The sequence below is a fragment of the Bos grunniens genome, chromosome 1 (assembly GCF_055505025.1).
Source record: "Bos grunniens cultivar Pamir isolate PY7600 chromosome 1, Bosgru_T2T1.0, whole genome shotgun sequence".
NCBI lineage: Eukaryota > Metazoa > Chordata > Mammalia > Artiodactyla > Bovidae > Bos > Bos grunniens.
In genome coordinates, this window is record NC_141165.1 from 3257095 (window position 1) to 3271546 (window position 14452).

At 40.0% G+C, this 14452-nt stretch overlaps 1 protein-coding gene across 11 annotated transcripts in view; it reads left to right on the forward strand.

The window, feature by feature from the left end:
- Positions 1-14452, forward strand: part of TBC1D5 (TBC1 domain family member 5) — a 595415-nt gene that overhangs the window by 356773 nt on the left and 224190 nt on the right. For 2 of the 11 annotated variants that reach the window (XM_086386662.1, XM_086385840.1), the window contains one exon: positions 2299-2471. The exons of the other annotated variants lie outside the window; for them this stretch is intronic. In XM_086386662.1, the coding sequence (XP_086242788.1) occupies positions 2299-2471 (173 nt within the window). The remainder of the gene's footprint in view (positions 1-2298; positions 2472-14452) is intronic. 11 annotated transcript variants of the gene reach the window in all.

Sequence of the window (14452 nt, forward strand, 5' to 3'; positions counted from 1 at the left end):
AAAGCTGAGTGCCAAAGAATTGATGCTTTTGAACTGTGGTGTTGGAGAAGACTCTTGAGAGTCCCTTGGACTGCAAGGAGATCCAACCAATCTATCGTAGAGGAAATCAGTCCTGAATATTCATTGGAGGGACTTACACTGAAGCTGAAGCTCCAATACTTTGGCCACCTGATGCGAAGAGTGGACTCGCTGGAAAGGACCCTGATGCTGGGAAAGATTGAAGGCAGGCAAAGGGGACAACAGAGAAAGAGGTGATTGGATGTTATTACCAGCTCAATGACATGAGTTTGAGCAAGCTCTGGGAGTTGGTGATGGACAGGGAGGCTTGGTGTGCTGCAGTTTGTGGGATTGCAGAGTCAGACACGACAGAGCAACTGCACTGAACTGAAGGAGCGACTTCCCTTGTGATCCAGTAGGCAGGGCTCCATGCTTCCACTGCAGGGGCATGGGCTTGATCCCTGATTCGGGAGTAAGATCCCACATACGGCAAGGCATTACCAAAAAAGGAAAAAAATTAAAAGTATAAGGAAGGTAATCTGGTACAGTCTAATACCTGGGTTAGATAGATCACCAGGCAGTTTGCAAGATGGATTTAAAGCAGGAGGGAAGGAGTAATTCGGTCCCCTAATCAGGTTGTTCCAGGCAGAGAAGCAGCATATACAGAAGTCCCTTCAGTGGTTGTGAGGAGCTAAAATTGGCCAACTGGGTGTTCTTACTGGAGGATGGGTTGTGTTAGACTTGGGAAAGCGTGAACAAGTATGAGCAGAAGATGATTAGCACCGATGTGGGCCTGTGGATTTGAAACCTTTGGGCTGTCTGAGATTCTTCACCAACATTTGAGCTTGTGACAGGTGGCCTAGAGCTCTAGATATGAATACAGATTAGAAAGTCTTTGGAAAAAGAACTTTGACTATAGCACTGTGAATGACTGAGCTCACTCAGGGAACTGTATATAAGTTGAGGTTCACCTGACACCAGAACCATGTGGAAAAGCAGCATTCGCAAAATAGAGCGAAGAATGTGAACTCGAGAAGGAGCCTGAGGTTGAGCAACAGGCGGCCATTGAGAGAGGGAGCGTAGGTGCAGAGAGGCAGAACTTGGGGACTGAACATTAGAAGAAAGGGCAGACATAGAATATCACGGTATATCATCAGGACTGGTGCTGAAGCTGGAACTCCAATACCTGGGGCACCTGATGCCAAGAACTGACTCATTGGAAAAGACCCTGACGCTCGGAAAGACTGAAGGTAGGAGGAGAAGGGGACGACAGAGGATGAGATGGCTGGGTGGCATCACCGACTTGATGGACATGAGTTTGAGCAAACTCCGGGAGTTGGTGATGGACAGGGAGGCCTGGCTTGCTGCAGTCCATGGGGTCGCAGAGAGTCAGACAGACTGTGCAACTGAACTGACTGCGCATCAGACTTGAGGGGGTGGCTCAAGTTTACGTGAAGGCATTGCACAGTCAGAGATCGGCCTGTCTTAGTACAAGGTATGGGGTGGCAGGAAGGGAAGTTGTACTGCCTGTGTAGATTTTTTTTAAGTCAGCTACACTTTTGATCTGGAGAATTTAAAAATCTTTCTACCTAGCTGTTGTTCTTTTTTTTTTTTTTTTCATTTATTCTTGACTGGAGGGTAACTGTCCTACAGTGGTGTGCTGGTCTCTGCCACACAGAAGCATATCCACGCCCCACCATCATGACTCTCCTCCCCTCACCCGTCAGCCCTTCCCATCCTCCAGGTTGTCACAGAGTACTGTCTGTCCAGCTGTTTAAATTGATCAAAGGACATTCAGAGAGAGCCTTCTTTTTTAGTATTAGTGTACTTTATTTCTTGACTTTTTTTTATTGTTTTAAGAGCTCAAAGTAACACAGTTTTCAATTACTGTTTTTTTTTTTTTTTTTCATGTCTAATTCTTGTGCCACAAGAAGCATGTTTCCTCAGAGTATTCACTTAGGTGCTGTGGCTGCTGAGGCACGCTGGCCACACACAGAGAGACTAGACAGACTACCTCTAGCCAAAACTGTCTTAAAAGACTGACTGTTACCAAAGAAACTGGTCAGGGGAACACAATTAGAACATATTTTAGAAGGTTTTTCCCGGCCTTTACTTTATGAGCACAGTCATTTATGTGACAATCAGTTTATTATTCCACATTTGAAGCGTTTGTCCTGAGTTGGTTAAAGTAGTCGTTGGTTCTTCTTTAAACTTCCATTGATAAATACTTTAAAGAGTCATGGCCTTGTACTTGTTGCTTTCACCCTGGAATAATGCCTGTTCCGTTTTTCCTGTGTTTAGGGGAAAGAAACCCTGATGCCTCCTATCCCCTTTGCTAGACCACAGGATTTGGGGCCAACAATTGCTATTGTTACTAAAGTCAACCAGATCCAGGACCAGCTACTGAAGAAGCATGATATTGAGCTTTACATGCACCTGAACAGACTGGAAATCGCACCACAGATATACGGGCTGTAAGTATCCGATTTGAATCGCAGCAGCACTGAAGCTTGATTTACGGTGGTTTCTGTATGATTTGGATTCACAGAAGCAAGAGTAAGCGCTGTCCCGGCTATAGCTCTTCCATATCGCCTTTGTGTTCTGTGAGCCAGACAGTGTGCTCACTGCTTTCATACGTCATCTTTCATCTAATATCACCCTTTGTTACAAAGGGAGAAGCTGAGACGTACAGTGAAGCTGTTAGTCACTCAGTCATGTCCGAGACTTCGCAACCCCATGGACTATATAGCCCACCAGGCTCCCCTGTCCATGGAATTCTTGAGGCAAGAATACTGAAGTGGGTTGCTATTCCCTCCTCCAGGGGATCTTCCCATCCCAGGGATCGAACCTGGGTCTCCTGCGTTGCAGGCAGATTCTTTACCATCTGAGCCACCAGAAAAGCCTAGGTTTACAATAACCTTACACATACTGAACAGTGAAATCATAATTCAGTCCAGATGGAACTGGATCCATAATCTGCAAAGCCCAGTGCAAAATAAAAATAAATGGCTTTTTAAAAAAATGAGTGGGAATTTCAAGGTGGCAACAGCAGATCATTAAACCAAGCCTTCTGAGAAGTGCAGAGTCATACAGATTATACACATGTGAAGCAGCCCAGTACCCAGACAGTCCTGTAATACATTCATGTTCTTTCCGCCTTATAACGTGCCTATCTGCTCTACCCTTTGGAGTGCATTTCTAAAAGTAAGATAAATGTCTCTCACAGTGAAAATAATATATTAACCTTCTTTAGCTAGATGATTTCTGTAACATACTGTAGCAGGAGAATATGGAGCCAGTCACCCTTAGATGTATATGAGAGTGTGTGTGTGTGTTTGTATGTATGCATTCAATAACTTATAATATGAGTATGCAAATTAGCAACTTTAATAAATATGAATTAGTTGTGTAGTGCTACAGACAGCAAAAGGATCCTTTAAATTGAAACAATACGACATTCATATCTAATGTTGGGCATTCCCTTGGTAGATGTTTCTTGCAAATCACATCTTTCAACTAGATCGAATATGGAAAATTGAGAAGGTTTTATGAGATATACATAATAGATTCGCAGTGAATATGAGTTCATTATTTCAATTAGGAAGAACCTCAAGTCATAGGTTTTGAAGCAGAGCAGAAGCCACTTATTTAGACGGAGGAAAGCATGTCGGTGAGCGTTGTCTCCGTGTCTGCGTGGGGCACAGTCTGTCACTAGTAACTGCAGCTTAGCTGCTCTCCTCCTGAAGCCCTGAGCTCTGACACCCTCCGCGCTCCTGCTTCCATGATACCCGTTTGCATTTTTGTGACTTAAGCTTGACTTCATCACTGAGAGTCATTCTCATTCCCAGTGGGAGGGAGAAAGCGGTGGAAATCATGGGTATTGGGCAGCACTGCGGGTTACCGTCAGACTGGCATTTATTCCACTTTTAAGTCTGGCTAACATATATGTGATTATAGAATAAAACTCTGTTGCAAACTAACAAGTGGCCAGGTCAGGAGGCAAAGTCTATATTCTTTTCAGCTTTGTATCCCCTCTAGTGTTCCTGCCTGGGAAACCTCATGGACAGAGAAGCCTGCAGGGCTACAGTCCATGGGGTCACAAAAGACTCGGACACGAGTTAGCGGCTGAACTACAGCAATGCACTCAAAGAACTGGTTTATTCAAATACAGAAAACCATTTTATAGCCTCGAAAATTGTTTTCTGGTCTAGAAATTTGTCTTAAATATTGGAGAAAGAAACCAATGCTGGACACATTTATCACTTCTTTGAAATGCTCTCTTGCCTGCTACCTCTTTGGCTGAGCTGGGGCTTTACATTGCGGTGGTCGTGGCATGGACTTGGGTACGGTGATTTTTAGCCAGTGTCTTCTGGTTTCCTTATCAGACATTAGTTCCCATCTGCTTTCTCTTCATAATGACCCATAGAACTTCTTTCACATCCAACCAGCACCTTCCCAATAAAATTCTGTGATCCCTGACATGATTACTCTTAATCTTTGAACTTCATTTTTTAACAGTACTAACAAAATCAGGGCTTGCAGTAACAGTAGCTGACTCAGTTATCCCTTTTTTTTTGTATATATGTATTATTTTAAAATACACAATTTTTCATCCTTGAAGAAATCACTCATTCTCTTAATTGTTCTGTATTACATTCTGTAGTGCAAGGATTTTACTTGTATCACTTGTCAAATTTGATTTCATAATTTCTTTTGGTGAGGCAATGTGGTTGAGTTTCCCCGCATCCTTACGCTACCCTAAGCTGTACCACTCATCTATATATTTCCTCCTGATGACTGTTAGAATGGGCACAAAGGATAATATGAGTGTAATATAAAATGGCAGTTAGAAGCATAGGCTTTGAGTGAACTCCAGGAGTTGGTGATGGACAAGGAGGCCTGGCGTGCTGCGATTCATGGGGTCACAAAGAGTCAGACACGACTGAGCGACTGAACTGAACTGAGCCTTGTTTAACCACTCTGAGCCTTGGTTTCTTCATCTGTGAAATGGAAATAAAACATAGTGGTGCATACTTCATGGAGAGCCTATGAAAATCAAATCATAATACATAAAAATCATAGTGTTCTGTAGGGGATAAACACTGAGTGTATGGTGAGCACTGCTTTCGTTTCCATTATCTGCCATTATCGTTGCAGACTTAACGTATCATTGCCCTGTCAGCATGATATACCCTGTGGTTCGTGAGCCCTTCTAGCTCTGACTTTGGCTTTCTGTGTTTTCTTCAGTAAAGCATCCAAGCTTCTACTTAAGTGGAAACGTAATAGCTATCCTTTGTGGGGTGTGCTTCTCAAGAAATAGTACAAAAGTGAAGAGTAAACTTTGAGAAACATCATAGCAATTTGACAGAATAATTTTATGTCCTTGAACCTAATAAATGTTGTAGGTTTTGTCTCATGGAAATAAATTAAAATTATTAGTTTTGTTTTAAATTATCCAAGTAATATTAACCTAAATAACTGCTGGTGCTCCTATATGTTGCTGTTGGGAGAAAGTTGTTTACAAGATGGAGAAGAGGTTATTTAGCAAAAAGAAATTATATCCCATATTGAGTCCAGGTTTCTAATTTTAGTCAATCTTAGCAGTTACATGATACATTAAAATCTAATTAAATCTGCTTTTTGATATGGTTGTGGTTATCTTTAAGAAAAAGATTTGGGACTTCCCTGGTGATCCTGTAGCTAAGACTCCACGCTCCCAATGCAGGGGCCTGGGTTCAATCCCTGGTCAGGGCACTAGATCCCACATGCCGCAACTAAGAGACCAGGCACAACCAAATAAATAAGTAAATACTTTCTTTAAAGAACTGAAAAAGGTTTTGTAATTGCCCCCATTCTGGTGTTCTTGCCTGGTGAATCCCAGGGACAGTGGAGCCTGGTGGGCTGCCGTCTGTGGGGTCACACAGAGTCAGACACGACTGAAACGACTTAGCAGCAGCATTCTGATATTTGTGTGAGAATATATGTGGAAGTCTCCTGATGTGGTAAATACGCCATCTATAAATGCACGTGTTGCTTTTTGTTAATAAATGTATTTAGCAACATTAGAATTAATAGTGTGTCCACATGAAATGTGGAACTTTTTGTTCTAGTTCTGTGAAAAATGGCATTGGTGATTTGATAGGGATCACATTGAATCTGTAGATCGCATTTGGTAATATAGTCATTTTCATAATATTGTTTCTTCCAACCCAGGAAGATGGAGAATATCTCTCCATCTGTTTATGCTGCCTTCGATTTCTTTCATCAGTGTCTTATAGTTTTCTTCATGCAGCTCTTTTGTCTCCTTAGGAAGGTTTATTCCTATTTTTGTTGCAACGGTGAGTGGGATTGATTCCTTAATTTCTCTTTTTGGGTTTTCATTGTTAGTATATAGGAATGCAAGTGATTTCTGTGTGTTGGTTTTGTATTCTGTGACTTGGTTAAATTCACTGATTAGGTCTAGGAATTTTCTGTATAAGTGGTGCTGGGAAAACTGGACAGCTACATGTGAAAGAATGAAATTAGAACACTACCTAACACCATACACAAAGATAAACTCAAAATGGATTACAGACCTGCATGTAAGACCAGAAACTATAAACTCTTAGAGGAAAACATAGGCAGAACGCTTTATGACATAAATCACAGCAAGATCCTCTATGACCCACCTCCTAGAGTAATGGAAATAAAAACAAAAATAAACAAATAGGACCTAATTAAATTTAAAAAATTTTACACAACAAAGGAAACTATAAACAAGGTGAAACGACAACCCTCAGAATGGGAGAAAATAACAGCAAATGAAACAACTAACAGGGGATTAATTTCCAAAATATACAGTCAGCTCATACAACTCAATACCAGAAAAACAAATAACCCAATCAAAAAGTGGGAAAAAGACATAAACAGACACTTCTCCAAAGAAGACATACAGATGGCTACCAAACACATTGAAAATGTGCTCAACATTGCTCATTATTAGAGAAATGCAAATCAGAACTACAGTGAGATACCCCTTCACACTGGTCAGAATGGCCGTCATCAAAAAGTCTACAGTAAATGCTGGGGAGGGTGTGGAGAAAAGGGAAGGAACCCTCTTGCACTGTTGGTGGGAATGTAAATTGGTGCAGTCACTATGGAAGATGGTATGGAGATTCCTTAAAAATCTAGGAATAAAACCAGCATATGACCCAGCAATCCCTCTCCTAGAAATATACCCTGAGGAAATCAAAATTGAAAAAACACATGTAACCCAGTGTCCATTGCAGCCTTATTTACAGTAGCTAGGACATGGAAGCAGCTGGATGTCCATTGACAGATGAATGGATAAAGAAGCTGTGGTACATATATAAATATTACTCAACCATTAAAAGGAACACATTTGAGTCTGTTCTAATAAGGTAGGTGAACCTAGAGCCTGTTCTACAGAGTGAAGTAAGTCAGAAAGAGAAAAGCAAATATCGTATACTAATGCATGTATATAGAGTCGAGATAGAGGGTACTGATGGAATTATTTGCAGGGCAGCAGTAGAGACACTGACATCATCCAGAACAGACTCATGGACACGGTGGGGGAGGGGAGGAAGGAGAGACTGGGATGTACGGAGGTTGCAATGTGGAAACTACATTACTATGTGTAAAATAGATAGCCAGTGGGGATCTACTGTACGACTCAGGGAGCTCCAACCAGGGCTCGGTAACAACCTAGACGGATGCGATGGGGAGGGAGGTTCAAGAGGGAGGGGACATATGAATACATATGGCTGATTCATAGTGATGTTTGGTGGAAACCAACACAATTACCCTTCAATTAAAAAATAAATTCAAAATTAAAAAAATAATTAGTGTAAAAAATGTTAATTGCAAACATTGGCTAAAATCATTCCAAATTAGCTTATCTTAATTTTAAATGAATTGATGATATTTGTCTTGAAATACAGGAATAAGATCCTATGAAAGCTTGAATGTTATGTAATAACTTGCTTATTAATGCTGTTATTTTGTATGTTTAAATGCATTATCTCCTGAATAACTGTAACTGGTTTTTCTGTCACGAAATGTTAAATCAACTTACTATTTAGGTTAAACAGTGTTTGCAATTAACATTTTTTACACTAATTATTTTTTTAATTTTAAATTTATTTAAAATAAATTTAAAATTAAAAAAAGCAAAATGGCTGTCTGGGGAGGCCTTACAAATAGCTGTGAAAAGAAGAGAAGCAAAAAGCAAAGGAGAAAAGGAAAGATATAAGCATCTGAATGCAGAGTTCCAAACAATAGCAAGGAGATATAAGAAAGCCTTCTTCAGCAATCAATGCAAAGAAATAGAGGAAAACAACAGAATGGGAAAGACTAGAGATCTCTTCAAGAAAATTAGAGATACCAAGGGAACATTTCATGCAAAGTTGGGCTCGATAAAGGACACAAATGGTATGGACCTAACAAAAGCAGAAGATATTAAGAAGAGATGGCAAGAATACACAGAAGAACTGTACAAAAAAGAGCTTCACGACCCAGATAATCACAATGGTGTGATCACTGACCTAGAGCCAGACATCCTGGAATGTGAAGTCAAGTGGGCCTTAGGAAGCATCACTACGAACAAAGCTAGTGGAGGTGATAGAATTTTAGTTGAGCTATTTCAAACCCTGAAGGATGATGCTGTGAAAGTGCTGCACTCAATATGCCAGCAAATTTGGAAAACTCAGCAGTGGCCACAGGACTGGAAAAGGTCAGTTTTCATTCCAATCCCAAAGAAAGGCAATGCCAAAGAATGCTCAAACTACCACACAATTGCACTCATCTCACATGCTAGTAAAGTAATGCTCAAAATTCTCCAAGCCAGGCATCAGCAGTATGTGAACTGTGAACTTCCTGATGTTCAAGCTGATTTTAAAAAAGGCAGAGGAACCAGAGATCAAATTGCCAACATCTGCTGGATCATGGAAAAAGCAAGAGAGTTCCAGAAAGACATCTATTTCTGCTTTATCGACTATGCCAAAGCCTTTGTGTGGATCACAATAAACTGTGGAAAATTCTGAAAGAGATGGGAATACCAGACCACCTGACCTGCCTCTTGACAAATCTGTATGCAGGTCAGGAAGCAACATTTAGAACTGGACATGGAACAACAGACTGGTTCCAAATAGGAAAAGGAGTACATCAAGGCTGTATATTGTCACCCTGCTTATTTAACTTATATGCAGAGTACATCATGAGAAACGTTGGACTAGAAGAAACACAAGTTGGAATCAAGATTGCCGGTAGAAATATCAATAACCTCAGATATGCAGATGACACCACCCTTATGGCAGAAAGTGAAGAGGAACTAAAGAGCCTCTTGATGAAAGTCAAAGTGGAGAGTGAAAAAGTTGGCTTAAAACTCAACATTCAGAAAATGAAGATCATGGCATCCAGTCCCATCACTTCATGGGAAATAGATGGGGAAACAGTGGAAACAGTGTCAGACTTTATTTTTCTGGGCTCCCAAATCACTGCAGATGGTGACTGCAGCCATGAAATTAAAAGATGCTTACTCCTTGGAAGGAAAGTTATGACCAACCTAGATAGCATATTCAAAAGCAGAGACATTACTTTGCCAACAAAGGTTCGTCTAGTCAAGGCTATGGTTTTTCCTGTGGTCATGTATGGATGTGAGAGTTGGACTGTGAAGAAGGCTGAGCGCCGAAGAACTGATGCTTTTGAACTATAGTGTTGGAGAAGGCTCTTGAGAGTCCCTTGGACTGCAAGGAGATCCAACCAGTCCATTCTGAAGGAGATCAGCCCTGGGATTTCTTTGGAAGGAATGATGCTAAAGCTGAAACTCCAGTACTTTGGCCACCTCATTCGAAGAGTTGACTCATTGGAAAAGACTGATGCTGGGAGGGATTGGGGGCAGGAGGAGAAGGGGATGACAGAGGATGAGATGGCTGGATGGCATCACTGACTCGATGGACGTGAGTCTGAGTGAACTCCGGGAGTTGGTGATGGACAGGGAGGCCTGGCGTGCTGGGATTCACGGGGTCACAAAGAGTCGGGATTGACTGAGCAACTGAACTGAACTGAACTGAAGTGATATTATGCTTCCCTGGTGTCTCAGACGGTAAAGCGTCTGCCTGCAATGCGGGAGACCTGGGTTCGATTCCTGGGTTGGGAAGATTCCCCTGGAGAAGGATATAGCAATCCACTCCAGCACTCTTGCCTGGAAAAATCCCATTGATGGAGGAGCCTGACAGGCTACAGTCCATGGGGTCGCAAAGAGTCGGACACCACTGAGCGACTTCACTTTCACTTTCAAGTGATGTTGTAAAATAATATTTCCTAAAAGTTATCTTCCATTAACTTTGTGAAAGATTACTCCTTTTATACCAAAAATGAAATTTCTCTTTAAAAACTCAGAAAATTTATCATCTTGACTTGTCTTTTGTTTCCTAATTATTAGACTTTTTAAAATTCAAGTTCTAAGGGGCCTATTAATGCATGCTGGCTAATTTCCAAAGTAAAGCATTGACTACATGAATTCAAGGTAATTTCTAACAGTTGCTGTTCGGTGTTTTCATTTTAATATGAGAATAAGAATGTCCTGTGATTTCATCACTTAGGAATTATTTTTGTGAAAAAACCTCTAAAATATTACTTTTACCATTTATCCCTGAGTATGTGTTATTTTGTTTCCAGAAGAACCTAATCATAGCAGATAAAAATACAAGTATTCAATGCTGTTTTCTTAATACTATTTTATAAAGAGATTAAAAATTGAAGTTTAAAAATAACAGTTTTTGCTAGGCCAGAGTAACTGTATTTTATTATCACTTTTAAATATATTGAACCTGTATATTTTCAACTACATTTTATTCTTTGATATAAATAGAATACATAATAAGCATCTGTGGGATATGCAGTTAATGTCATTTTTGAGGAAGGATCCTCATAACACACTTGGGCTTTGGCATTCTTAAATTATGAGCACTTTACAGCACTCATGGGATAAATTCCATATCTCCCAAATGTTTATTGTACATCTTTCATTTCCCTTATTTCCTATTTTCTGGATTAGCAGTTGTTTTGCTGTGTTGATGTCTAGTAATTTAGTAGAGGAGGTTCTTGGTTATTGATAAATAATCTGCTAAATTTTGATATTGTTTCCAAATATTTATATCACAGTATATTTGTTCTAACACATATCAATGTGATTGTGTATAACTACCAAGTTTTTCAAGCTGATATTTGAAGTATAATCATATGGTCAAAAATACAAGTGTCATCAAAGTTAGTGTAATTACCCACCTTTAAAATTCTCTCTCAACAGATTAAGAAATGGCTTCCTGTTCTAAACACAGTGATTGAAATGTTCTTATCTTTTTAATGAGCTTTACATTATGTATTAAATATAAAATATATATTTGATACCTTGTTATGCACTGAGCAATCCCCCCAAGTTAATCCTTTTGAAAAAGCTGGGTTTTCCTCCTTCTATATGAAGAGTTATAATTAAGAATTATGGGGAAAGATAATTATTTGAAATAATGATTAATAATTGTTAATAGTCATTGTTTCCTAAGGACCAGACATTGTCCCTAAAGGCTGTCATCAGCTACTTATTCTCACAACACATTGGCATACGTATTGTGACCATCTCCATTTTGTAGATGAGGAACTCAGAAGTATAAAGGCTTACTCTGTTTAGATAGACTAGCTACCAAGAAGCTGAGCCAGGCTTTGCACTCTTGAGCCTGCATTCATACTCTGGTTTCACTAGGACTATGAGGATGTAGGAAACTGAGACGCGTAGATGTCTGTGTATCAGACTAGACCAGGAGCCAGAGGCAGGGCGAGCAGGCGAGCAGCAGGGACGGACAGGGCCGGGGCCGGAGTCAGAGGAGCCTGTTACTAGTGCTCAGAAACCCGCCTGCTCCAGAATTGCATCCCACTAAAATTCAGTGCAAAGATTAAAAAAATTTTGCAATGTACAGAAAATGTATAAAGAATAAAAAGAAAATTTGTATTCTTTATACATAATAAATCCTTAAAATTAGTAAGAAATCACTTTATGTGTAAAATATTTAGAAAACTAAAGTGAAGCAAAAAATAAAAGTTAGAATTCTCTCTTTTTAAAAAAAAAAAAAATCAATGGCCAACAAATATACAGAAAGGGTTTCAACTGTTCAAATATTAAAGAGTTATAAATTAAATAGCATTTAACTCAGTGCTAATCTTATCAATTTGGGGTTTGGTCAGGAAAGTAAGTAAAATGCCTGCTAAACTTGGGCTCCTTGACTCCTGATTGCACTTTTAAGCTTATAGACATCTTAAGGGAATTGGAGCAAAGGTCTGTATAAAGATGTTTATCACAGTGTTATTTATGATATGAAAGGGAGGCTAATTTCTAATAATAAAGGAAATAATAGGGTAAATAAGTTCATTTGATGAAATTAGGCCATGAATTAAATGATGTATTTGTGAACTATATAATCCCAAGAGATGATGCTAATAAGAAATTCTAAGGGAAAAAAATCACTAAGAAAAACTACATTTAATCTATTTTCCTAGTTGAAAAACTTATATATGTTTGAAATGAAATTTAGCCTGTAAGTAGTGTTAACATTGGTTATCTCTAACAGGGAATAAAGGTTTATTTTCTATACTTTTTTCTATTTTCTCAGTTATCTCTATTTAATCACTAATTGATTTTATAAGAGTTAAAAAAAAATATGGCAAACGTAAAAAGTGCTTAATTGCTATTAGTGGGCACACATGTCAATATCCAGAAAACTGAAATACTTCAAAGACGTATTTGAGCTATCAGTAATCTTTTAGGAATTAAGGAAAGTGGAGGCCGTGGAAAGAATATTTAACACTGTATTGACCAGAGAAATATTAATACATTGTTTGCCACCTGAATATTATTGGTCAGAGTGTTTTAGTATTCACTTACATAACAAATTGCTAGCCTCAGGCATTATTTTCTGCAAAAATCCCCTGGTCAGTTATGTGTTAATAGGAAAGAAAAAATTTCTGCTTTAACACCTGCAGTGCAATAAAGTGTATTTACTTCAGTCTCTGACAGTATTCTAGAACTTCAAAAAGAATAGATAATCTGTAATCTTTTGAAAGAAAAATTATATATATATATCTATCTAGTATGTGTTCACCAAAACAATTTGGACAAGATAGAACTTTGTTTTCTGTTAAATTACCAGATTAGAGAAGAACTTTTGACTAAAGATTTTTATTTCACCATTTTCATTTAATATTCTTTTGCGCAAACAGAGAAATTGAAGACTGAATGATACTGCATTTAGGCTGAAATGGAGCTTTGGGTGGTAACTGTGTTGAGAGTATGAATGAGTGTGCTGCGGCCCAGGGCGGGTGCGGTCCTGGTGGCTGCCACACGCTTTGCTGTTGGTCCTGCACAGAATTCCAGCATCTCAGAATCTTTGGGAAGGTCGTAGCTACTCAGGAAATACTCCGTCTCCCTTGTGCTACTTACAGTAAATGGTTGAATATCTCAGGTTGACCAGCCCCTGGTTGTGGCGTTTGGTCCCATCACAGATAGCTTGTTTCACGGCAGATTTCACTCACCTGTCCACTGTGCCTCCCAGCAGAATGTAACAAGTATTTGAATTCCCAATAAATGGTAGGCTTTTATTCACAAGGAGCTCTTAGCATAACATAGAGGAAAAAATAAGATTTGATATAATACAGATTTCGATTAAATCATGGCTTTAAAGGACTGGCAAGGTGGCCTAGTAAATGCTAAAATTACAAATAACTGCTAAACAAGTATCAACAAAAAACAAGGCAAAAAATGCTGGAACCTACCAGAAATGATACCTTGAATCTGAAAATGAAGCAATCACAGTGAGGTGGTAGGAGGGGTGCAATCACAGTAAAATCACATCGCATACCTGCCAGGTGGGCAAGCCACAAACTGGAAAATAATTATACCACAAAAGTTCTTCCACAGGAGTGAAAGTCCCAAACCCCATGTCACGCTTCACAGCCTGGGGGTCCAACAATGAGAGGAGGAGCCCCAGGAGAAGCAGGCGAACCGCGTGCTGAAGGGCAGTGGGGTTTGATCATGGGGATTCCAGAGGGAGAGGGGGAAGCAGCACTAGGGGAGCAGCGATGAGCAACTGAAGAAGCGCCACTCCTGGGGGGCACACACAGGGCCCTATGTGCACCAGGACCCAGGGGGAGCAGTGATCTCCTCAGAGATTAGGCCAGACCTCCCTGCTAGTGCGGGAGGGGCTCCTGCAGAAGCCGGGACAGCTGTGGTTCACAGCAGGGACAGAGACACTGGTAGCAGCAGTTCTGGTGAGGACTTAATGGTGTGAACCTTCCCAGAGGCTTCTGTTTCCTCCCCAAGACCTCTCCCGCAGCCAACAGCTTGTAGGCTCCCAGTGCTAGGACCCTTCAGGCCAGAAAACTACCGGGCAGGAACACAGCCCGCCTC